This window comes from Hippoglossus hippoglossus, chromosome 15 (genome assembly GCF_009819705.1).
Source record: "Hippoglossus hippoglossus isolate fHipHip1 chromosome 15, fHipHip1.pri, whole genome shotgun sequence".
Taxonomy (NCBI): Eukaryota; Metazoa; Chordata; class Actinopteri; order Pleuronectiformes; family Pleuronectidae; genus Hippoglossus; species Hippoglossus hippoglossus.
Genome location: NC_047165.1, coordinates 9,486,898 through 9,513,438, shown reverse-complemented (window position 1 = coordinate 9,513,438; position 26,541 = coordinate 9,486,898). Strand labels below are relative to the sequence as shown.

At 42.1% G+C, this 26,541-nt stretch overlaps 1 protein-coding gene across 6 annotated transcripts in view; it reads left to right on the top strand.

Annotated features, from left to right (window-relative positions):
* pcdh15a (protocadherin-related 15a) overlaps positions 1-26,541 on the top strand; it is a 196,498-nt gene that overhangs the window by 129,308 nt on the left and 40,649 nt on the right. For all 6 annotated transcript variants that reach the window (XM_034608853.1, XM_034608851.1, XM_034608852.1 and 3 more), the window contains 5 exons: positions 2,089-2,394; positions 4,377-4,607; positions 7,308-7,424; positions 12,147-12,287; positions 13,623-13,735. In XM_034608853.1, the coding sequence (XP_034464744.1) occupies positions 2,089-2,394; positions 4,377-4,607; positions 7,308-7,424; positions 12,147-12,287; positions 13,623-13,735 (908 nt within the window). The remainder of the gene's footprint in view (positions 1-2,088; positions 2,395-4,376; positions 4,608-7,307; positions 7,425-12,146; positions 12,288-13,622; positions 13,736-26,541) is intronic.

Here is a 26,541-nt window from a genome sequence, read left to right as displayed (position 1 = left end):
CACCTACCTGCTCAAGCTGCTTTTTGTGCTGCAGCTCCCACAGGATGTTCAGCTGCTCCCACAACCGATGTACTGATCCTGCCCACCATCTCACAGCATCACATAACCATATGTCTGGGTCCAGACTGAAAGAAATGTGTCAAACATTCCCATAACTACGAAGAATGAGCCACAGCATGTACTGCTAATAATTAAGATGACCTTTGTCCCAGGACCCAAAGGTTAAATAATCAGCACTAAGACCAGGCTTTACAACGCGCCCACCTATTGATGTCCTGTGTACCAACATCTCTAACAGGTCTGTGATCTGCCCTGTGCAGACCTCCATAATACATACACTACTTTGTCCATTGGCCACTATAGAAAAATGCAAATGTGCTATTTGATTTTATTGGCTGTGAATTAATTGCTTTAAACCTCTTACAAGGCGAGAAGCGAGAGTGAGGATTTTAGTTATATAACCACTGCAGGGAAGTAATGATCCATATGCACATATTGACATGATGTGCTTTTTGCAAAAGCTTAAACTGCCGAGTTCCAACTTTTAGCGTAGGCTTTGTCAGGGACTCACAGCAAACTTTGGGCAGCTTCTAACAGCCATGTGTGTATGTGCATCCTCCTCACTCCAACTGTATGACACTTGTTTTCAGACTTTGTGCTGCTGTGTCCTTAAGTGCACTTATTCCCCAACAGATCAAATTGGACTTGATGTTTCTTTGTATCCTTTTCTCCTTCCTCTCTCTCTCAGTTACAAGAATTACCACCACCACACTGTTAACAGCTGGGTATGAATACACACACAGGCATAATAATGACCGGTCATCTCCACACAGGAATTAAAATCTGTATTTTCTCCTCCTCGCAGTATTGCACAGTAGCACCCAGTGAATCTCTTTGAAGCGGCCGATTTAGCCTTTCCTCATTATCTGTCATATATATTATGCCATGATATTGGATTTTCATGATAAACAAGGTAAACATTTCAAAATATGAGATAAACATATGTAAAAGGAATCCCTGTGAGACAAAGGCTTAGAGAAATATAGTGAAATGAGCATATAAGATCCCTTTAAGCTCTTCATTTCTTTTTCTTTTATTCTTTTTTTATTTGATCGTGAATGTCTTGCATACGATTTAAATTGTGATTGAGCTTTTAAAAGATTTCCTCTGGATGAAACGCGGAGTTTGCATGACTAAAAAAAAGGGTGCTGGCCTTTTCAACCTGAGAATGATTACTCATCAGTCTGAGACAAAGACTCTCATGTCAGTATGAAGGAGAGGAAAATGAGACTCCGAAGAGAAATGTGTGAAGGTTGTGTCGGCGCGGTTGCAGCACTGTAATTTACATGGCTTTGTACTTGAATCTTCTGTAAATATGTAAGGCACTAAGATAAAGCCACGCTCTAATGGATCATGTAATGGATCACATCAAACACACAACATCTGCTGTTTGCCTAAAGCGAAATCCCCTTGTTTTTATTCACATGCAATGTATCGGTGAATATTTATCTCTCTCTTCTACTATTAATGCATGTGAATGGATTTTTCCCACAGGTTGTCACTTTACCTCAACAGGGTCAGGAGAGAAATGGGCTTTATTGATGAATTTGTATTTAATGTTTAAATTTGCAATTCCACTAACACGCTCGCATTTGTTTTCAGCACACACAGTCTCTCAGTCCACTGCAAGATAATGGCCTCTGCAACATTAGCAGGCTATTAGGCTTCCATCTGATTATTCAGGCTATATTTCACCTTGTCCCCCTGTGTAGTTTGTGTTGGCACAGACCTCTATTGAAACAACAAATATGCTGCTGCATTGAATTATCGTCTGTAGTTCTCTAACTTGCTTGGGGAGGAATAAATGGGGATTTTTGGGGGAAATTACTGCCGCAGCTATCGAACATCACATCACCTCAGCTGAAGTCAGAAGTCAAGGGGGGGTTGATTTACATGGTCAAGCTGTGCACGCATTAACTTTGCAGCGGGAAAATATGTTTTCTTGTATTTCCTCACCAGCTACACAGCGATAATCATTTGCTGTACCGTCTCATAACGGAGCCCTCTGATCATGTTCCATCTCCGCAGGCCACAGATCCAGATGCGGGGCCTAATGGCCAGGTGCGCTACCGGATTGTAAATCATCCCGACTTGTTCACAATCAGTGAAAATGGCAGCATCTACACACGAGTGCCTCTGGATCGGGAGCTCAGGAGCCAGTACAGCCTGGTGGTGGAGGCGTCGGACGGGGCGGTGGATCCACGTCGCACCTCCTTGACGCTCTCAATCCAGGTCACAGATATCGATGACAACAGCCCTATGTTTTCCCAGCAAACGTATGTGGTGAACGTCCCTGAAAACAGCCCGGTGGGAACTGTAGTTCTGAAGCTGAGCGTGAGTATTCACCTGCATGTGTTTTTGTCTCTTTCCCTACACTCCTGCATGTCTCATGTCTCCATGTATCAGGGGTGGATCCAATTTAATTCATATTGATTGATTTGTGGCTTTGGTCAAAGCTATTGAGCTCACTGTAAACAAGGAATTACTTAAATGTGCACTTTACTAAATCAGGAATTGTGCATGAATGTCGTACATGTTATTGCCCCCTCGCTGTAAATCGTGCCCCCTTAATGGGCCCTGATTTAGAAAGATCCTACATCCGCCTCTGCCCTGTATATTATGTACCAGAGGTGCCTGAAACAACTGTTATATCAAAAGGCTTTAAGCTATTTTTAACTTCAAGTGCATGAAATTTTGTGTTTGAAGTGTCAGCTGCTTCCAAATGGAAACATTTGCACAGAGAAAAACATACACAACCTTAAACATTTTCTCTCCTGTCATGACAGCTCTCGGGGCATTTTTAGACTCCGGCAGAACAAGGCTTAAAGCTGGATTTCTGAAGTCATAACCAGTCTATAGTCAGATCATTTCCATATCCTCTGACAAACATGAATATTACACACAAGTGTTGGAAAACGTCAGTTTCGTGGAATCTTTAGGTGGATTCGTCAAATGTCAGTGCACGTGTTTGCACTGAGGAAAAGTATAAGGGAACCCGCTTCATGAAGAGAAGACACAGAGCAGAGGGGCGAGTAATTGCTGGCGTATTGTGAGTGACATTTCTCACTGAGGGATAAAATAGGAAGGGAGACAGAGGGAGGCAGGGCTGAGGGTGAGGGGTGTGAGTGACAGTGGCACTGTGACACCATTAATATCCGAGACAACGACACCTCAACTCTAAACGGATGTGGGTGGCTTTCAAGACATCTGAGGCAGCAAAAAGTGAGCTAGTGAGACACAGAGAAAAGGTGGAGGTTGAGACGGGTGGAAACTGAATGTGCCGGAGTGTATTCGCTCGCCCGGTGGCTCCACTTCCTCGGTCATTGCTCTCCAGAGGATGAAACCTACTGCTTTTGATGACCCTCTAAATTCCCTCAACTTTTTGACTTTCTGAGTGAAACATCTTGAAAACTATATCTGACGGATTGCCGTGCAATTCTCGACACACTTTCAAATTCCTCAGGGTGCTGCTTTGACTCCCTGTGATCTTCTGACTTTTCCTTTAGCACCACCAGCAGGTCAGAATTTTCACTTCAGACAACCTTAATGTGTGCTCCACCAGATTCTGTGAAGACATTCATGGTTCACAGACGTTTTATTCTACTACCTTAAGTGACTTTTTCCTCGAGCACCATGAGGTTGACATTTTTCTTTTACTGAACGTTGAAAAGAAGAAAGTTTCATGCTGGGCCATCCTCGGGTGAACCTTTCTGGTTTTTGCCCATATGCCAGAAAAATGAATGGCATTCCCATCAGCCTCAGCTCTACTTCCATAGTAAACATGAGGCCTGTTAGTACACTGATGTGAGCACTTAGTTCAGAGCATAGCTGTGTTAAAGTACAGCCTCACAGAACCACTATGGCTGTAGTCCTGTTTTGCTTATCAATGAGTAATGCTGTGTGTGTTTGTGTGTCTGTGTGTGTATGTATTCTTGCATCTTACTACCACATCTGATAATCTCCTATTTCAGAAGCCTTTGCAAATTCCATCCACTTTGAGAGTTGTGATTTTCTGTAATAAGACCAAACTCAAGTTCCCCGTAGTGGTTTAATTTAATCAGAATCTATAAATGATTGATGCAAGTAATCCTTGCAGCATTAAAATGCAAAGTTTTAATAGAAACATTAATATTCATTTCAAGTTCATCCATAGCCTTTACCCTCCGTCCTATATGTCTATGTATAATGTACCAATTTTGAAAATATATGTGCTGCTTCCTCTCATTTCTTCCATCATTCTGTGTTTTTTGCCTTTAATATTATCTAATTATTTTCCCTGCTCATGCCTCTCCTCTTCCTCTTCCTCTTCCTCACAGGCAGTGGACTCAGACCTAATCTCCAATGTCACGTATCGGATCAAGACTGAATCGGCCCGGCAGCTGTTCTCTCTGAACCCTATCACAGGGGAGCTAGCTGTGCTGCAGACCCTGGATTTTGAGAACCTGGCAGCTATGGGCATGGGGGCTTCTTACACTTTTCAGGTGGAGGCTGTCGACCAAGGAGGGGTCATGCCTCCAGGGCAGGCCACCGTCACGGTCCGCATCACGGTAAGAGCCTGTAGACAGTCAGTCCGCCGCAGCCTCTCAGTCGTCTCCCCTCTTCCCATCTATCCTCATTGTCCCTCAGGATCTGCGGCACTGGCGGTGAATATGTGATGAGTCATTAGCAGAGTTTTACAGTAGTAATAGCTCGCCTAAGCCTCAGTCCAAAAGGGGGATTATTGTAAAGTAGAGTACCTGCGCTGCTATTGTGATATGAAATCCAGTTGTTATGCCATTCAGTGCAAAATCCCAATGAATTTCCCTTTGTGAAACATGTTGCGGCCTCCCAACCTGTTTGTCCTCACAGCATCACCGGGACAAAGAGCACTGATGGATAGGTGTTGTTGCCTTGCACACAGTGCTATTACAGATCTGAATGACTCATTAGCTTTGTGAAAGCAATTATGTCAGCGTTTTCAGGAGCTTGTGCTCCCTTTCCAACCTTTCGAGAGATTAACAGCTGGATGCCAACAAAAGGATTAAATGCCTTGTGTTGTGATACTGTTCGTGCATGAGTGTTGGTGGGTGCATGCGAGTAATTCTGTGCTCGAGAATGTGTGCGTGAGCATCTCTGTGCATGAATCCAGTCCATCCCTAGCGATCGTCTCAAATTCTGCAGAGCCAAGCTCTTTGTGTCAGGCTGAATGGGAGGAGGCTTATCCAAGCAGGCTCACCACATGTTCTGCCAACTTGTTGTGTGAGTTTGTCCGCTGATAAGGACGAGCTTTGTTGCAGTGTTCCCGGTGTCACTCAGAAACAGCGTTTGATAGGACACGGCATCGCTCAACCGCTGATATCAAACCAGTGTGTGCTGTTTGAATCGGCAGACATGAATTAGAATGAGCCTAATGGATTCACACAAGCTTATCAGGGACAAGGGATGGAGCTGATTTCCCTGATTCCACTTCCTGTCTCACTTAACACGTCCAGAGGGCTATTTGAAGCAGCTTGTGTTTGATTTCCCCTCGCACTGTGTTGTTGTTGTCTCTTTCATCGGATGCCTCGCAGTGATGGATTGAGTGTCCTGAGTCTCCCAAACTTTTCCCTCAGAAGTGGAACACACCGAGATACAGAAATATATGCGTAAACAAACGTAGCACGTAAGTTTCAAGCGTGAAGAACAAGGATTCGGCTTCGTTGATCATAGCGAGAGGCGCATCATAGATTTTCTGCCGGGAAACATTTCACCTGCGTACTGATCAAATGGAAGCTGCCCACCACCTCTGTGTTTATAGGACCCATACTGTTGTTGCCTGTGGCTCAGTCAAAAGAGAGAAAAGTCAAGAGAAGGGGAGATCGGGCTGCTGCAGTTTTCCTTATAGAGCTAAGCTACTCCCCCGAGGTGTGTGGATGACTTACTGACTTTTCATCCTCGCACATTAAAGCAAAAGTTGCACAGCTCACAAGATCACATAGTTTTTTTTTTTTGCATGCCCACCATATGGCAGATCTCTGCTGTGCATTAGCGACTGCGGGGGGAGAAGGTGATTAAAAGCAGTGGTGATGTGAAGTTCTCGCATGTGTTCAGGGGAGATGTAAATCTCTGAATCCCCGAAAAACTATTTCATCCCTGGGGGGGGGGGGGCAGAAAGATGAGAAGAAATAAGAAAGCAATGTTTCTTCAGTCTTTTGTGGTAGTGAGATAAGTTATTTTTCATATAGCTCAGATGTTTATGTTACCGTGTCAGCCCTCTCATCCCCTCTTGAGTTTAACTTAAGTGTTTTTTTGTATTTGTGAGGTTAAACTAATTTGATAATTTGAATTAAACTATCATCCATCATTTCTTCATCCACGGTAACTACCTCTCTTCGTCAGGTGTAGTCAGGAATGTACAAGCTCATCACTAACAATGAACTCAGCATAGAAAAATCTAATATCCATCCATCCATCCCTTATTTATACCACTTATCTTTTGAGGGTTGTAGGGGGGGCTGGAGCAAATCACAGCTGCCCGAAGGCAAGAGGCAGGGTGAACACCTTCAACAGATTGTGACCGTATTACTTGGGAGATCAAGGAAAAGGTTCTGAAACTGGACACGCGCATAGATGCAAAATCTCAATAACAGATATACAGAGACACTCACATTCACATCCACGGGCAATTTAGAGTCTCCAACTGACCAACACGCACGTAGAATATGAATGTGATCAATTTACTCAAGGCATAGAATAAAAAAACAACATTATATACACATTGAAACAATCAGTTACTTGCCATGTTCACATTTTTACTGACTAATTTAGTTAGATGAAACCCCATAGTTTGTTTGAGCTGTAATGGTGTGAATACAGAACGTGTATATGTTGATATGTGGTCACATTGGCTCAGATGCACGGCTCTTGAAGAAAGGACAAAGCTGGCAGCGTGGTGATTTATCGCAGAGGGAAAAATTTGTCTGAATCCACAATAACTTGGTGGAAGTGTTAACAGAAATCAAACAAAGCTGCAGCTGCAAAATCTCCACTGCCGCGGTCTCACTGTTTGAGCATGCAGACAGCGTCAGCGAAATTACAGTAACACTCATAAATTAATACGAGCCTTTCAATGACGCATTGTAATTGTCACCATTTCTTTATTACCCGTTACAGGAGCAACTGAGCATATGACACTGTAATGTTTTACATGGCTGCAAAGTGTAGGTGAAATCCAGCCACAGACCTGTAAACTTACATTTATTGCATTTTTTTTTTTCTTCTGTTTTTAGGATATGAACGACTTCTCCCCCATCTTTGTTCAAGACCTGTATAAGGGTTTGGTGGCCCCCAACGCAGAGAAAGGAACAGTCATCACAACTGTTTTAGCTGAGGACCAAGACCCCCCTGTGAGTATAATGAAAAGCACACACGTGACATGCGAGGTATGAAACATCTGTGGTTAACACATGAAGCGTGTTGATTCCATCTGTGTCATTAATAAAGGAAGCACTGAGTGATTCTTTTTTTTTTTTCCACCTTCTCACTCCGTGTTTTTCTCGCAGAACATCAGCCAATTTAGCTGCAGCGTTTTCACACGATGCATTTTAAAGATGTTTCCAAGACGTGGCTGCTCTCATTAGAGCTCCGGTGCCGTGTATATTTCCATTCTGCACCAGTAGCTCTAATTGTGACGGAGTCTTGTTTAGCATCGACACTTGTATGAGTCATCTACCAGTTGCCTCAGACAGCGTCATGTTTCCTCAGACTCCTTTACCTCACAATATCTGAGCAGGTCCTCCTGGGACTGGAGCTATGAAGATTTTATCTTTTCCTCTCTTTTTTCTTTTGGAGTCTGTGAACCATGGAACAAAATTACACAATGCAGAGGAGAAGCTGTGACACCCTGTTGAGACTGGAAATTGTGTGACGACGAGGAGGCAACACAGGAGCAATGAACATTTACTGGGGGATGTAGATTCTTGGTTTTAGTCTGTCAATAATTTTACTATTTATATCCATTAATATTTAGAAAGTACCAGCCCTGCGAATGGGTGCTTCTGTCATTCACCTCAGCTGAACCTCTTTTATTGGCAGCGCCACGTACCTTAACAATTTATTGCACTTGGTGAGTCAGCGGTTTTCATATCACGTCCTATTCTCACGTCACGTTCTGGCAGTTGTTTCCCCTTTTTATAGAAACATCACCATATCTGCCTTTTCTCTTCTAACCGTTTTTCTTTTGTTATTTTCAAATTTTACTGCAAAACAAGTGACCCCAGTGGCCTTCCTGCAGGGCCATAAACTCTTCCAGCTCTTAGCAAGTTTTTCAGGAAATTCATGTATGGCTGGACTCGATGAATTTTATTAGTGACCCACCTGCTGTTAGGACTCTATTAGAGCCGGGTGAGCTCATGGAGTGTGAGTGAGCAAGTGGAACATATCCAGCAGCGTTGTAGCACAAGTAATAGTAAGGAATTCATCTTTATGTTACCAGAAGTGAAAGGAATTCAACTTTACGTCACCAGTGGCAGCAAGCGACGCATGGAAGTGACTCAGTGCTTTGATGGACACAGGGATTAGGTTTTCTAACAGCAGCCCACTAACCCAGTCTGTTATTGACTGGGATTTGAGAGCTCAAAGCATTTTATTGACAGGCTGTCCGTCATAGAAACGTTCCTTTGGTGGAACTGAGTTTAGTTGTTAAACCCACACACACACACACACACTCTCTCTCTCTCTTTAATACACATGTTCATAGAAACCTGCACACACAAAGGAAGCAGAGGGAGAGACTCACTCTGGCTGGAGTGTCTGGAGGTTATAATGGTGTAGACCATAGACTTTATATATAGATGGATGACAGATCTTCACTTCATCTCACTAACCAGAAGTGAATGTTGCCATCTTCTGCTCTGCACAGTAGCCATTAGTTTTTATATCTTCAAATAAGTAATCAAAACTAAACTTACAGGAAAAATGAGAATTGGACGAAACATCAGTGTGATAAAAACGACCTAAAATGACAGGAAGCATCTTTGAGGAAAATGTATTTATTATGTACTTTGACTTTTTGTTATGGTCCATGTCCCATCCACTGACATGGAGGAGGTGGTCGCAGATATGTCTTCCTTGTCGACCATTGCCGCTTTTATCCAAAGGTAGAGGTAGAGACGTGATTCTAAGGCTTCGTTCAGACCTGGAATTAACATCCCTCGGGTCGATCTGATCCCAAGTGATTACTGGAGACACATTAAAATACCAGGTTTAATTAAAAAAATATCAGATCTGTCGGGAGAAATGAGATCATGGAAACAAATGTTCCAGTAAAGTTGACGAGTTGTCCTTTTGCCCCTTTAGATTCCCATATATTCACTCATCTTATCTTCACGTGGAAATCAAATCTGTCAAAATCACCAAATACAGTTGTATTATTGTGTTTGCTTTTCTGTCTTATTCTCTGAGCTCAGGCCTTGTTGTTCTGCCGTGTCTCTGTAGCATCGGTCAGAGTTTCACAATGCGTCTGAGTTTGTTCTTTAATTCATGAGCTGGCTACTTTATACTGTAGAGAACTGTATTCTAAAATAAGATAAACTTTTATTCATCCCACGATGGGCAAAATGCATTTAAAAATTATGTTTCTTAAAATCTGCATCTAGGTTGCAATTAGTGAGAATTATTCTGATGCCAACATGCTGTTTTTGTTGCTCATCTGCAATGTTAATGACACAGTGAGTTCCCTCCAACAGTGGACATAAAACATTAATTGTGTGCGAGGAATGCCAAACAAGAAAAGGTGTTGTACAGCTCAAAATGTTAGTCGACAGAGACAGAAAGTAAAATGCGGCTGTAGCTACAGAACATTCTGTACCTGACTCATGTTTTAACATAAGTAATGAATGTGTGAGATCACATTTTTCAAAGATTAACTAATTAACAATCAATCAATCAAAGTACCAATGTACCAAAACCACAAATTGCACCAAAATCAGAAAACGGGAGGAAAATGTGAAAAATTGACAATCCATTTTTAAATCTCATCTAAAAACTCATCTTTTTAAAAAGGCATATTCAGTTCAATTGCCTCCATTTTGCAAAACTACATGTTTTATTCATTGTTTATTTTATAGATTTTTTTTTGATACGTTGTTTTTTATTATTGTGTTTTTATCTCTGCGGTGTACGGTGACCTTGAGTAAAGGCGCCTATAAATAAAATGTATTATTGTTATTACTATTATTATTAAAAATACAAATGGCCTACTTTGATATAAAAGTGTTCTAGTCTTAAAGACCACTCAAAGCACTTTACACTGCAATTCCCCAAGGACTCGTTGACGTACATACTTCTGGTTACGCCTGCTGCACACTAGAGGATTTTTGAAATCTCATCCTTAGTATTATTATTATCATTAGAACACTCACACAGCTGGCATTTAAACAAACCATTTCTGAGCGGCCATTTCAACGACTTGGATACTTGCAGAAACTTTGCGCGATCAAACGTGACTTTCAACATGGAGGCGGACTGCCGGCCTCGTCAGCTGGTTGCGCTTGTTTGTGTAATATTTTGGACAAACCACAGGACACCTAAAAAAAAAAAAAAAGGACTCATCCTGTTGCCACGATTCCACAAGTTTGTCCTTCTCTACTGTCGTATTTACGCTGTAGGCAGCCAGCGTTGGTGATGCCCTTGATCAGCTCACTCTCATTGGATATTGCGGGTTTCTGCTCACTCGCCCAATCGCTGTTCCTTTCATACTCCACGAGCATCCCAAATCTTGAAATCAAGGAAGCTCAAGTTCAGTTGAGGGCAGTGAGATTTTGTCTGTGAAACTCTTCACATTATAGGATCATTTGTCCAGAGAACTTTTTCAGAACAGCCTTGACTCTGCAATGGCCCCCGCGATCGTCCGAAGGGCTGAATCGGAGTCAGGCCGATAATCCTCTAGTGTGCAGCAGGCTTGAGCGGACAACCTGCTCTATCTCCTGAGCCACAACCAGCCTGATATTGTTCTGAAAGCCACTGCGTGATTAGTGGTTATTAGTATTACTACTATTAGTAAATTATTAGTCTTTAAAATGGTTGTTTCCTGCTCAACATTTTCTTCATTGGTTTTCTTTTAGTATGGTCCTGATATTCCAGGATCCCATTTGATTGGGTTTCAATCGGCCAACTACTGACACAAATGGAGAAAGAAAGAAGTAGAGGCCGACCTCTCTGACTTGTGTGTTTGGCCATGAGGAAAACACTTGTAACCATCTCTTCATTCATCACTGTAGAGGTTTTGCTATTTAATCCACTACATTAGATTCTTCTCTGTGTTTTGTTATCAGTGGTCTGGTCCAGATATCTCTTCCATTACATGTTTGAAAACAATTTGAAGAGCTTTTAGAGATGATTAGTGAATTCACTAATAGTTAGTTTTGTAACCTCTGTAACACATTTGTGTGAGTAAGCCTCCCGAGGGAGCCGCTGCTACTACAGGATTTACCTCTCTGCTCTAGCCCCAGGTTTTACCTCAGTCCCCGGGGAGCCAAATCAGTTTAGGCAAGGTAGCGGAGCTTAAAAAATCTTATTAAAAATCAGACTGAATTTTAGGTCCAAAGGGAAGAAACCAGAATAAAATAAGCTATGGAGATGATTAGCAATCAAGAACCATGATTAATCTTAATCAAAGGGTCATATTAAAGCCCAGGCTCCCGCTAATGAATGTAAGTGTGTTGCACTGGAGACCAGAGGGCTGAGTTAAATGGAGAAGTTTTTTTTATTCCAAATGAAAGGGAAGAGATCTGAGTCAATGAATAACAGTGGGTTTATATCATATTGTAAAGATACGGACAGACTAATGAGGGCTATGAAAAGCTACAGGTTTTTCAAATGGAGAGGAGTTTCAGGTTATATAGAGAGGAGCAACCTTTTCTGCGGCTCTGTCACATTAACAAACAATGACGTGGAACAAAATCGACTCGTATTCCTCTATGGCTTGAATACATTTTACAGAACGTAATTACTGCGACAAGGCCTCTCTCCATCTTCACAGCCTCATCTGAAAAGTGAGGGTGGGTGAAAAAGTGGATTGTTATTGTGCCAGTGAGGTAGTTCATGTTCTCTTTTTCTCCTTCCTCCAGGGTACACCGGCGAGCTTTGTCCGCTACAGAGTGGACCTCGACAGGTCGCCGTACAGCGGCAGCATCTTTGATGTGGAAGAGGTATCTGGGAGAGTCATCACTAAGGTCAACCTCAATGAGGAGCCCAGCGTCACCTTCAAGGTGAGTGGCAGCGATTCATGGCGACAGCAGATTTCACAAGCTGCTGCTGCTTGTAGAGTCAGTGTGGCACTTCCAAGATATCAGCCGCCTGGTTGTTCTGTTGGAGACAGTTACAGTTAGTGGAGAAGGAGCCAGTCCTGACCCTCAATGAACATTTACATGGAAATTAAAACGTATCTTAGTTAAATCAACAATGTAAAAAAAAAGGAGCAGCTGTGAAGAAAGATTTTTCTGACTTAAGAAAAGTATCAATCACCATGTGGTTGTCAGTGATGATATTCTGGGGGCAGCCCCATACAAATCAATGTATGGACACTGAGTGTAAAGGCGTCTTTTTGTTAACACAGCGAAAAGAATGTGACCTCATGTTTCTCAGACAACCTCCGACCTCTGAGTGATCGCATCTCAGGACATTCGGGTGCATTCAGACCTGAACTTAACTCGTTCAGGTCAAAACAAGGATCTTTAGATTTTTACAAAGAGGCAAACTGCTGCATTGATTTGATGTGGCTAATAATAAATATATTAGGATGACAAATGATGAGGATAATCATTATCATACATTTTAAATAGTAAATCTGATGTTATTTCTACATCCACCTGTATTGATATTACATCTTTCAGTAGATGTCTGCCTCTCTTGTTTTAATAAGTTGCAGCAGGTCAGAAATATGTACATATTGACTCTAAAATTGAATAATAACGTGTTTCCTCACTTGTGTCAGTGTCTCAGTGATCATGGCATTGCTGCGTTTGTGTCTGAGACCACCAGTGCTATTGAGTTTCATCATAGATTAAACAAATGCCCTCCCCAGGCGCTCGTATGAAGTCACATTACCAACTTAAGGTGACCTTGCGTAGCCGCATCTGTGGTTGTGAACGCTGGAGCAGGTGCTGCAGGATATTTGGTCCTAATGAGGATGTTGTCACTAACGCTCCCATGTTGTCTGTCTACCTGCAGCCCCCTTTTTATTCCTCCTCCTCCTCTTCCTCTCTGTTTCTTTCAACATTTGTCTGTGTTTATTCTCTTTCTGCCCATCGCTCCCTCTCCGCCACCTCGCTCCCCCCCCCTGTTTCCCGCAGGCCCCGTTCTGCACAGTCTGTGAATGTAAATCAATACATTCATACTCGCTCTCTGGGAGCTGCACGGGCTCCTCGCCAGATCCCATTTTGCCAGGCTGTCTTTATTAGGATGCTGAACATGTCTACAAAACAATGCCTGGCAACCTCATAAAAATAATTATTTGTGTAGTAAGTTTTATTGGGGGGGGGGATGTACTAGTTTAGTGGCTTCATTTGTATATTATCTATGTGTGTTGTGTTTCGCCCTCTCAGTTGTTTGTGATAGCCTTCGATGATGGGGAGCCGGTGAAGACTAACAGCACTTTGGTGGAAATCACCGTCCTCCAGCCTTCTCGCATCCCAATCTTCACACAGGAAGAATACAAGTAAGTCTCCTTGACACCGTGTGGATGTAGCTGCCTCTGCCTTTAAATTTGTACACCCAAGAGCAATTTAGTCTGTAGTGCCAGACACAGAGACAGTGGAAGAGGCTGGAGGAAGTCGATAAGGTATCTTAAAAACACCTTGACGCCCATTTAAAGCTGTGACTGCATCTTCATTTCAACTTTTTCAATATTATATTTACTTTAATATTACCGTCATGAGCTGCTGCAAGTGGCTGTTTCTAAAAATTTAATATTTTTGGGTAATAACATTCAACACACAGTGAAGTGGCCCCGGTTGCATTTCTGGTTCTCCATCTTTGTCATGCTCTCTTTTCTGTGCATGACTGATTAATGAGTGCTGAGTATAAATATGTATTAGAGCTTCAGGGTAGATGTTGCAGATCATCACTGCTGTAAACCATAGTTGTTTCTCTCCGAGGGCAAAGCCAGGCTTCCCTCCGAGTTTATTAAGAGTCTCTTTTGACTAGATTAAGTGTTGAGACTGTTAAACCGGGAGCGAGGGAGAGGGAGATGCAGGATGAGGGAGGATAATCCATACGGCTCTGAGATGACTGACTGCTACACATGGGAAATACGGCTGTACTGGGTCAGTGCTGGGTGGAGTTTGTCTGCACTGATGTTGCAGTGATTCAGGAGGAGGCCAAGAAGTCATCTATAATTAAAAGTAAACATGGATTATTTATGCTCCAGCTGAAGCTGCTTTGAAAGATCCTCCATGATTAGTGAGTACAAGCATTAAAACTCTTGTTGTGTTGTGCTGCAGTCGGTACCTGTCTAATGGGTTTTTCACCAGACTCTCAAAGCTTTAAAGTCAGTGTCACATGGCACGATAATAAGAACTAAGGCTATAGCACAATCCAGTTTTTAAGAGCTTAAACCCCTTTTATTAACTCAATCATAGCAGGAAATCTATCTCAGTGATGTACCTTTATGGATAAGACAAGGGATGTAGGTCCCTCCCAACCTGTCAACATATGAGTGAAGGTGTTTTTTCTTTGTGCACAGATATCTCTCTCTGCCCATCTCACAGCCTTCGATGGACGTTTGCTCGGTTGAGTCTGTACAGCTGCTTTCAGACGTACACTGAACTCCAGACATTGTGAACATACAGAAGGGAAACATCTGGCGTGTTGATGATGTTTCTTACATACGACAGACAAAAAAAACTACAAGAATACAAATTATGGAAAAGATAGAAAACGACAACGACGTTCCAGAGCTCTTTACGATGAGGGCCTTATCACGTCATTTCCGCAGCAGAAGTTATACGTCACATCCTTCCTTCTGCAGGCAAACTGCAGAAAAAGTTTTACGGATTTCGCGACTGAAAACTTCTTTATGTGTATTGTCTCATCCGGATAAGTGAGTGTGTGCATTGTATGCATCCTTTCCTGACAGTTGTTAATCCAGTGCTTTGTGTGTGTGTTCACGTTCTCTCATCGCTCAGCTTAACTCGGTGACAGATACACAGGCACGGCAGCATCACCGTTAAAAGGCTGTTGATTAATGCTTTGAATGAGTGCTCTGTCTGACGCGCACACGGAAGGTTGAGACCATCGGCGCAGGCCTCTGTGGAGTGTCACACTGACAATGCTAACCATACACAGCGGCGGGCTGGTTGTAAGTTATGAGCCATGGAAGCATTAGCCAGGTGCTCCAGCCTCTCCAGCTGGACGAGGCTCTCTCCAGCAGAGAGCGTCCAATCTGCTCGCTCTGCGATCAACTCTCTTCATTGCACGCCGCTCTATCTCTCCCCATCGTCGTCTCCCAGAGGAACCTCCAGAGCACAAATCATTCTCTAAACGTCCACAGAAGATCTCGTCTGTCTCTGTGTAGGCAGTTAGAGCTGTGCCGACAGCTCCAGCTCACACAATTAAAACAACTCTGCAGGGCTTTGGCTGACTTAATGATTCCTGCTCCTGCTTTATGGTTGGTCCCCTCCATCTGTCAGAGGGAAATGAGGAGCTCCCAGTCATTGTTGGCTAAAATAAATGACTCGTGCCGTAGTCGACTGTAGCAGCATGCTGCCACTTAGGTTTCACATGGTTTGAGCAAAACACCTTGTGTTGTCTCTCTGGAAGTGCTGTGGTTAGTCACTTATTTCACAATTGTCGTGATGACCCGTTCAGATTTCAATTACTTTTAAACCTGCAATGAGTAATATTGTTTGTTCTATTACCAAAGCAAGTGCTGAATCTATACAAAACTATGGCATTCAGTAGAGTGAATAAATCAGACATTTTCTCTCTCTAGAGCTGCACCAAACAAACTCATATATTTGAAAAACATGAATTTGACAGATGGTTTTTTCTTTACATTAAGATCCACACATTATCAAAATGCAGTCTCTGGCAGTTGCAATTGATTAAAAATAATTCAGGAATCTGCTCATTTTATTCAGACCTGCACCACAATGGGGTCCTTCCTGTCCCACACCCCTCCACCTAGTTAGGAGGAAATCTTTTCAGCTCTTTTATCAAAATACATTGGTGAATTCAGAACCTCCTTGGCAGAGGTGATTAAAAGTCAACTTTGCTCAACATTTGTGAAAACATTTTAGTTCGAGACCACAACAAGACTGTATGATTCAGACTGACTGCCTCTGTCTACCCACGACACAGAGCTGCAGACAACCAAGTTGGTGAAGTATTTGCCAAACTAAAATATATTTTTCTTATAAGGTTGTTGGCCAGAGCAGAACAAAAAAAAAACGGTTAATATTGAATTTACAAATTAGTTCACTCTACCAGTCGGCTTTTGCAACTTGCCAGCAACAACTCCAGCCAATCAGAGTTCAGGACGGGGTGAAGGTACATGTAGTGGGGAGGTGCCCATTGATTTTTTTACACTGCACGTGTCTGTAATCGGGGAAATCAGCAAACTATAACCATGCGTGTGAGGGACATGGCAACACAAACTCGGTGCAGCTTTTATTAACTGTATGGGGCTCAGGTTGGGTTCAGACAGAAAAAAACACAATGTCTGGCAGGTTCGGTTTGGGCTCGGTTAGTTTCCTCTCAGGCGGTTTAGGGCAGAACAATGAGGCCCGAGCTGCTCTCTATTCTTTACAACAGTGGTGTCCACTGAACCGTCGCACCGCTCCTCCAGCTTGATGCAGTATCCAAAGACACAGTAGAGCAGGAGGATCAGTCTTCAGTCGCCGTGTGTCTTCTCGCGTGTTTTTCGTGATCTAATGTAGTTTGAAGACCAGACATATAGTCAGGGATTTCTCTCGGTGAAAGATTATGTATTCACCAGTAGGTCTGCACCTTCAGTGTAAAAAGTTACAATATTCTGACTATTCTGAGAGAAATAACATTGAAATAGAAACATTCATTTTTTTGTCTGTATCTAGACAGAAACACAACAAAGGTGTTGTGTAGCATTATTTTTAGACTTGATTATGTATTTAAGTATACCACTATTTATAGAGAAATCCAGTATCGCATCCAACACAAACTAAATGGTCAGTATTTCATATAAAGCCTTTCTAGTCTTGATTACCACTCAAAGTGCTTTACAGTACAGTTCATTGCCATTTACTCATTCACACACATTCATATAGTGCATCTATGGGCAGCACTTTTTTCTATTGGGGGCAATTCAGGGTTCAGTATCTTGCCCAAGGACACTTAGGAATGTAGATGGGGAAGACTGGGATCAAACCGTCGACCGCTCTCCCCTCTCAGCCACAAGGGTTGGGGCTAGAGGGGCTGCAGCCTGTAACCACACAGTTGCATCAACAACTCAACTCTGATCTGTTCCCTGTTGATCAAGTTGAAGTTTTATCTCTGGCCAGGTGACAAGTGATTGACTCTGTAATCCTCTCGTGTCCATACCTTCACAGGAAGGATTTTCTCCTGTTTTTCACGGCTTCATCTTGATATAGCTACATCACGCTGCTGCAACTATATAGCAAAACTTTTGCAAAGCACCTATGTGGTTTTTCACCACTGTCAGATTTCTTGACTCGGATTCTTCTTTTTTTTTTTCCTCCATCTTTATATTTATCTGTCTCTCCCACACACGCTGAAGATGGGATTTCAGTTTTTGCCCTCTCGTTCCTCTGTTCCTGTGCGTGCACTGTTCGTCAAGTGATATCATACGTGTTGATGCGACGTAGGGAAAAATAAGGAGCACGCGATTTTATGCCGTAGACAGATCCGTCTGATATTCATATGTATTGTATAGTACAATAGGAATGTAGTCATACATAGATAAAAATGCATAGATGTGAAATATATATGATTAATCATAGAGCCCTGCAGAATAATACTGCTTAGAACTGCTTAAAACTCATTTCTGTAAATTTACTTTTCTTATGTTTTTTTATTTCATATTAAATATGTTAAATAACTATGGTTAATGTGTATGAACGAAGAGATATAACATTTTGGAAAGATTTTGGTGGAAAAAGAATTGGATCCTTATTGTTAAACCACTGTGAATGGCTCTTTTACATGGAACTCACGAACACAAGCCTTCGGTGAAGTCTTTAGCACTGGGCACTGGGAAGGGAATTATTTCCCCCTGGGTGTGTGGCCGCGGAGGAGGAGGGGTAAGCCGCTATCTAACATGGTCCTGCGATGTGAATCCCCCCTCTCGCACTGAGGGTACTTCTCTGGCCCGACGCTGGAAACCTGCGGTCTGAGCAGTTTTTCTGCGCCGCTTATCTCCCCCACAGCACTTCCCCTTCTAAATCTACTCTAAATCACATGAGACTTTTGCCTCAGCGCTCCTGAGTATGTCATTTTCCTCTCCTCCTCCTACTCCTCCTCCTCTCAGCCCTCCGAAGCCCCCTCATCCCCCCTGAGTTTTTCTTCCCCTCTCTGCTTATGTCGCTCTCTGTCAGTTTCTCTCTCACTTGTCTTCCCTTTGCTTATCTCCTCGCTTTACAGTGACTATAGCCCTTCATTTCCTCTCCAGCGAGGGGCTAAGTCTCTGTCTATGTGGGATTGTGTGATTCTGCGATAGACTTCTGATAGACATTTATAATGCTTGTTCCCTCTGAAGCATATTTCCACACTTGCCTTTTTTTATTTTTTTTACTGATTGAAGAGAATATCATTTGGCAGTGAAACGGTCACGCTATCGTTTATTTCTTCTACAGCGACGAATTAGAAAGCAGATGTTGTGCCGTACCTGTCATGAAAACAGGCAATCCTGAGAAAAGCCCTACAGCTCATTATGGAGCGATGCTCTTAGTTATACTGTTTGCATAGTAAACGACGACTTTGACTACAATCAACATATTGTCACTCTTCGCTTGCCGACCCCCGTGATTGCACAATTAGTGACAGTATGCTTAAATTGCTGGTCACACATTATGTCTGCTGCTTGATGTATAGATGTACAGTTCATTCAGAAAACATGCAGAGCCCTGAAGGCTGAGGAACGTACACTTCAGGTATAAAACATTATAAAAATTGCATACACCACTTCTTAAAGACGCCTTTTTTTAATGGAATTGAGATACAACTTTCCTCAGCCTCCAGACATGTATTTTTTTTCTCCCCCATTTGACATTTTTACTCTGACCATTAATGTGAATGTCAGTGGTAACAGCTCAGACTGTGTTATAATGCATAACTCTTTTCTGCAATTTCTTGGCATTTATAGACCGTCGAGACATCCTGTGTAAATGTCCTGTAGTTATCTGACCAGTGTGACCACTTATTTAATGTTCTCAGCGGTCTGACTCACACCAGGCCTGAAGTAGACGGATGTCCTATATCAAATACCAGCCACTGTGGACTCCATGCACATCCAATGGCCACTAATCAAAAAGCAATACATTTGTCATTTAACTAAAGAAAGAAATTTATTCCATGAAGCCACCGCTGCTTGTTTTTAGAGGAATTAAAGTAAGAGAGAGCGGCTCAGCTCTGTTCCCTCCATCAACTGTTCCTGACATCTGGAAGAAAACAGCATTTATCACTTTCGGAGAAAACAAATCCATCCGTGCCGCATTTCTTATTCAGACGAGGCTGTGTTTCTGACATAATTAGGCAGATGACATGCTTTCATAGCGTATCGCGCTTTTATTGGCAGCCTTCTTTGGACACTTGTTTTTCCCAGACGTTTACACAAGTGACAGGAGGTCCCCACTACCTAGTCATCGCTGCTTATTGCCAGGCATTTAAAGGGTTAGCTTTTTACATTGTGCTCTCCCACGCACTGTCGCCGTGCCTTCGCTGCAAATCTACACTTTGAAAAAAAAAAAGCAATCTCAACCCTCCCTTTTTTTTAATGTTTCTCTCCATCGCTTTGTCTTTCAATCCTGCTATTCTTTCTTCCATCCTTCTCTAAACAGCCATGCGGTGTGGAGGTCTTTCATACCTCTGAAGGGCATGATTGATTTTCAGCCACAGGTTTGAATCTAATGCCTTGAGCCTTGAACCTCTAAGCACCACGAGCACACTGACCTTTCACTTGTCTGCGCTAAGTAGGCAGGCATCACTTGTCTAACAGATGCCAAGTCACACTCATCGCACTCGTCCCAAATATCAGCTAAAGGTCGATGCTGAAAGCCAGGCAGGAGTAGGACCGGCTTTCCAGACCAGTATCAGAAACCATGAAAATGTGTATAAGCACCGTGTGGATGCAAATGCTCTAAACCGGTGCATGGTGCTGAATAATCCATCCATTATCTTTAACACTTATCCTTTGAGAGTCGCGTGGCGGCTGGAGAAAATCCCTGCTGGCATCGGGTGAGAGGCGGAGTACACCCTGGACAGGTCGGCAGCATATCACGGGGCCGACATACAGAGACACACAACCAATCCATGCTCACATTCACACCTACGGACAATTTAGAATCGCCAATTAACCGAAATGACATGTCTTTACACTGTGGGAGGAAGCTGGAGAAAACCCCTGCAGGCACTGAGAGAACATTGCTGTATAATTTAGGTTGTTTTATTTAGATTTCTGAAACGTTTGCTAAGCCGTTTCTAACATGATGGGTCAGCTGACGCATCATCCTGTATTTCTGAGAAAGACGGTGAAGCAGGTAATTATTGTGTGAAATGTTTTGTAAGCTTCGATACAAATGGAAGTGCCCGTCGCTGCTCTCTCTTCTGCTCGTTTTTTGCGGCAGGTCAGTTGTTATCCTAGTTTTAGCTGAACAATGGGTGAACACAACACAGGAAATGTGAGAGACGAGTGCAGTTTAAGGGTTTTATTTACCTACATTTCAATATCCATAATCATAACATGAAAAGTTAAAGGTAGAAAAATTATTCAGCCTCATGTAAACAGCAGTAAAAATCTGAAATTGAGCAACAAGCTACAATCATACTGAGACGATGTTTGTACCTTTCTGTCCAGACAACGAGCACAGTGGCACCAAGGAAGCATAACAGTCTAAAGTTATGGGATAAAGATTTACTGTAAATAGTGCAACAGCTAATGCACAGTTGCTTTGCTTTGTAGAAAAACGAAATTCAAATTTGACAAGAATGGCCCTCAGCAGAGCGCATAACTCCTCCAGACAGTCTACTTTAATAGCACCCCTTGAATTACACACACACTCTTAGATGTCAGTTCCCTAACTAAGCCTGTTTTTCATCAAGATCCATGAATTATCCCCGAGTATAGAGTGAACATTGGTACAATAATTTTACCAGTTCTTCCCTGACCCATACCATGTCCTTCTGCCAAGTTTTGTGGTTATCTGTCTGGTTGTTTTTGTGTAATCTTACTTACTAAGTCCAGGGTTCAGTGTAATTCAAGTTTAATGGAAATGTGAGTGCACGATATTCTCAGCCTCACACGACCATCTCTGTGATAATCCAACCATTGACGACATGAGCACTTACAGTTTGTTTGAATTGGAATCTTTCCCATCTCTATCATCCAACCAATCAGACGTGAACATAAGTCAACACATGTGACTGCAGCGTCTGAGATTTCTGGTCGCCGGCCCAACACACACAATATTCTGCAGCTGATATTTTGTCCTGCATCCTTCTAGTTAGAGCGGTGCTAATGTTAGTTTTTCTCTCCTGTGTGTGAGGTATCCAGGTGTTGGTGTGGTAGAATAGATCATTTGGGCTGCAGCAGTAGTTTGACAGTAAAACATGCAGGATGGCATCAGTACCTACATGGCTCTGCTTGATATCGCATTGCGTGCCTCGTTGGCTGGCGCCGTTTGGACAACACACCTGTCCACCGGTGCCCAAAACATCGGCCGGCCAGGTCTCCTCGTGTGTGCTAAATGACCGAGTGGATAATATGTGAAGTGACGTCCTGTGGGCTGACATGGTTAAGCTGGTGCACAGAGGCTGGCTGCACAGTGAATGTTGTTCCCCCAGCTTTGCTAATGTTTTCCATCTTGCCCTCCAGAAGATTTTTTTTTTCCGATTGAAGCCCATTTTCTTTCTTATTGAACTCAGCAAAATGGCTGTGTGAATACAAAGGAAATCTGGGTCTGGTGTGGAAAGATAAGTGATCAGAGGAATAGCTCAGGAAGGAGCACGATCAGACCAGACGAGGGGATGTAAATATTGTTTGTTTTACAGAACACGATAGTTGCATGTGAATACTTGCTGGAGCTTTACTTTATGTCCAAGGTGTTGGATTTCTGAGACGTTTGTTAGCACCACTAAATCCTCTTATCAAGTATGAGTCAGCATCTCATTAACACTACGTGCTAATATCTCCCAGTGTTAAATTTGGTTTACACAAATTTGGGAATTCGAGGAGGCCTCAGCTGGAATAAATATAACATGTACTAATAGTTTTTTATTTACTGTACTGCGATGTGTTTGAAAGCTGCAGGGGGTTTCATGTTTTGCATAAGCTGTGTAATTCTAAGAAGCATAAATTTACACATAATGCATAAAAAATTACAAATTTCACTTTAAGATGAGCATTTGATGCAGAACGATTTGTAATTGCCTACATCGACTTTAATAACAGAGCTATTGCTTTGTCTTGGGTCGTCAGTAATCATGAAGAACACTTTGCCAAATAATATGATATGTTACAGAAGAAATTGAAGCTGTTAAGTATTTGTCAACAAATTAAAAAGGTCATATAATCCAGATGTACATGGTCTGCTCTGGTATAAATGCTGAGGAAAACAACTGTCTGATGAAAGATGACACAGCAGTTATGAGGTGCTTTTATTTTGGAGTGGAAGTTTAGCCTTCTGTCACTGTACATTATTTAACCGATGCTTACTTATATTACATGAGTGTTCTCTACTTGACTCAACTAATCATATTTGAGTACCGTTCTTGTTTTTGCCTAAAACAGGTATAAAACAATGTACACTTGACTAAACTGGACTTTCCTGGAGTAAAATATAAATTAGTCATGTGAACAAATCATTCTTTGTTGTGTTAACTTTATTTACCTGAGACAACCGGTTTCCTACCTAAACACAACTGTTAATTAAAGTCAGATTAACTGTTTTTACTCAAACTTACTCAAAAAGTACATAAAACTAAGTTTTAAGTAAAATTAACAAGTAGATTTAAAGTACACTTTACTTGTTATGAGTTGTATTTGCTTGAATTTTTTAAGGCAATTAATTTCAAAAAAAATTTGAAGTAAGATCAACTTGTGTTGCAGTAATCAGAAAAATCAGAAATATCTGAATTTGCTTATTGTTGTAGTTGTGGTAAGATCACAGATAGACTGAAGATTGTTGAGGAGAAGAAGGCGGCTCGGCAGTTACTTATAACGGTTCAAGCAAAGCTTCAGAGATTTGTTGTCCCATTATCAAGAACTTCATCCAAGGAAAGTAAAATATATGAATATCTATTCATAAATGTTTATGTGTGTAATATTCAGCCTGCCTTGTTATCTTCCTGAATGTTGGTGGTTAAATGGTGAGACCATCTCAGGCACAAATAAACATTTTCACTTATCCCTGACACTGTCTGGTCATGCTGCTGGGAGACGTTTAAATTTAGGGATTTACCTGACAGAAAGCCTTTCAGCAGAAAGTCTTCCTGACCTCAGTCTTCACTCACAGTTTGGTTCAGTGTAGGCAACAAAATTACCTGGTTAGGTTTAGGCTACGAAACAACATGGTGGGTTTTGTGAAAGATCGTGTCCTGGGTTAAACAAGGAACATTTCACAACATTAACCAAGTGCAATGACTTTCTAGCAGAGATTCTTGAAGGCAAACTTCCCCCATGTGGATCTGGCCATGCAGTAAAATGTTCCGAGGTTTGAGTTGAGATATCACTTAATCCAAAAAATGACAATTGTAGAACTCGACGGCAGCACTTCTTTCAAGAAACAATACCTCTGTTTTGTTGGATAATCCAAACCTTACTGTTTACAGATTTCATTTCATCTTTTTTGTCTGAAAGTAGTTTTTGGGTTGTGTGCCGTCTCAAATAAAATGCTTTTTTTGTGCGAAACTCAAATTTTTGTTGTCATCTACTATCACACTGTATATGCTGTAGATGGAATACTTGAATTTCAGGAGCAGTTTTGTGTGTTGGTGGGCATCCCACTGCTCCACTCTGCTCCTGCATCCTTCATGATGTGTGAATGTAATTGAATCTGTTCTTTCTGACAGGCAACATGAATGCATTAACCTGTGTGGCACTGTGGCATCATTAGTGCCTATATGTTGGGTGTTCACAGTTGTTGTGTGATTTTCTGTGCTCCAACGGCCAGAGGCATTATAATTGCAGATTGTTCCTCTCGTAAACACGATATCACTGAAACCCGTCGAGAATTTCTTTTAATTCAACATGTTCACTTGATTTGATTTGTCAAAAGTGGTTGTCAAAAGTCAAGATCACTGTGAACTCACATCCATCCCAGTCTTGTGCTTGAGATATATCTGTAAGACCTTGTGGGAATTTCATCACATCTGGTAAAAACATCCACATGGACACAAGGAATTACTGATTAGAATCTGTTAGTCAAGGATCAAGGTCACTGACCTCAAAAGAGAAAAAGTATTCATTTGTTAATTATTATAAAAAAACAGGTTGTTTTTCAGTATTCACTACATGGGTTATGTCTGGACTGATAATGGCAGAAACTGCTTCTTGACTTGTTCAAGAGCCACTAATGCTAGTTTTTCTAGCATTTTTCTTCCTCAGTGGGTTTAGCCCATTGTTAATTCAAGGTAGAGACTTGACTCTTGCAGAAGAAAAGTGGTTTGTAATTCTTGGCCTGTCTGGCCCTGCACTATATTCCAAAGGCTTTTGAATATCTTGAGTGGTTTCTGGAGCTTGTAATAGTTATTTTTGTCTTTATCTCCGTTTCTCATTTACCTTTTTTCCTCGGTCTTGCCAAACATAACCTATAATCTTTAAAGTGCAGCCCTTTAGTCTGAACCACACTTCAGCTCAAACTGTAAAGTAATATAACATTAAATCAGCTTTGTGTTCTCTCTGTATCCCGGCATGAACTCCGATTTCATTAAAATACATCAGGCACAGAATGACATGCAACTGAGTCTATAAAGAGTTTTTTTTTAACTGTTGTGCACACAGGGGCGTTGTAACAGGGTAGGCCCCTGAGAAGGGGCCCCCAAGAACGGGTGATTATGTTAGACCACAGCAATGGGACTGCAATGACACCTTGGTCAGAAACCCCCTAACATGGCCCTATGCTACTTCTTACTATCTTTCTACCTAATACTTGTAAATTTAGAGGTTTGGTTGAAGACTATGATAGGCCCCCAAAGTCCCTTGAAACCTTATTGTGAACACATGATACAGGACAATACCGGCTTAGTATACATCTGGTATTCACCCATTCATTTACAATGTTAAATACTCTAATGAAATTTGAGAATCTGTAATAAGATTGAGGTGTAAATGAAATGTTTTTCCCTGTGTAAAATTATTCTGTATGACTGAGCAGACTTTGCCTCGGTTGTCAAAACCACTTAGAACCGTGGTCTTAATGGAATACACGAGCTCTGGATTCGCAGCAGTGTTTTTCCTCTTTGTCTGCTGCTGTTCGAGGAGCAGCTGAAATTTCTTGCCGTATGTGTAATTTACTGTAGTTCCACTCAGAGGAGTCCCTCTTTGTTCCCCTCTCAATTTGCTTCCAGGAAGGAACAAACAAGTTTAACACCAGGGGTAGCATAAAAGCTCACCAACTAACTCTCAGGCACATATCTACCTCATCAGCAGTCATCGAATTAGGCTGATTCATAATTGCTGAGCAAAATTTGCAGTAAAGCTGAACTGTGCTGCAGCACATTTGAAACAAATTTGGGGCATTTTCACACTGTTTATGATGGTTTTTCCTAAAATCCTGTCCTTAATGACTTGTGGCTGCCTTTGTTGTTGTTCAGGATCTTTATGCAGCGCTGCGTCTTCCACATCCACCAGAGACTTGGGCTAAGCGCGGCCCCTCCTTGAATCTCCCGGGATGTCCATCGGCGCTTGTTCGCTCGCTGATGCAATGCATGAATAGAAGAGGGAAAGCGCGGTAGAAAGATAGTCACCGCTGCCTCTGTGGCGCACGACAAGGTTTATACACCTCTGCCTCGTCTCGTAAGCATCACTCCGCCATTGGCCCTGGGGCAGAGAGCTCGCTGACACCTGTGTGCCGCCCACACTTCTCAGTGGCGTGTCACTCACCCTCTCTCATGTTGACACCAGAACTCTCTGCCGCTGCCTGTAGACATGTCGGCGTCTTCCGCTTCTCCTTATCTCTCTGTCGCTCTCTGTCTGGATGGGATTTCTCCTCATCTGAATATGAAAGGTATTAAAGGTGGCTCTGGCCCTGCTCTGTGGTACATGCTATTGCATTGTGCATAATTGACTCTTGAATACGCAACTTATTTACTTTC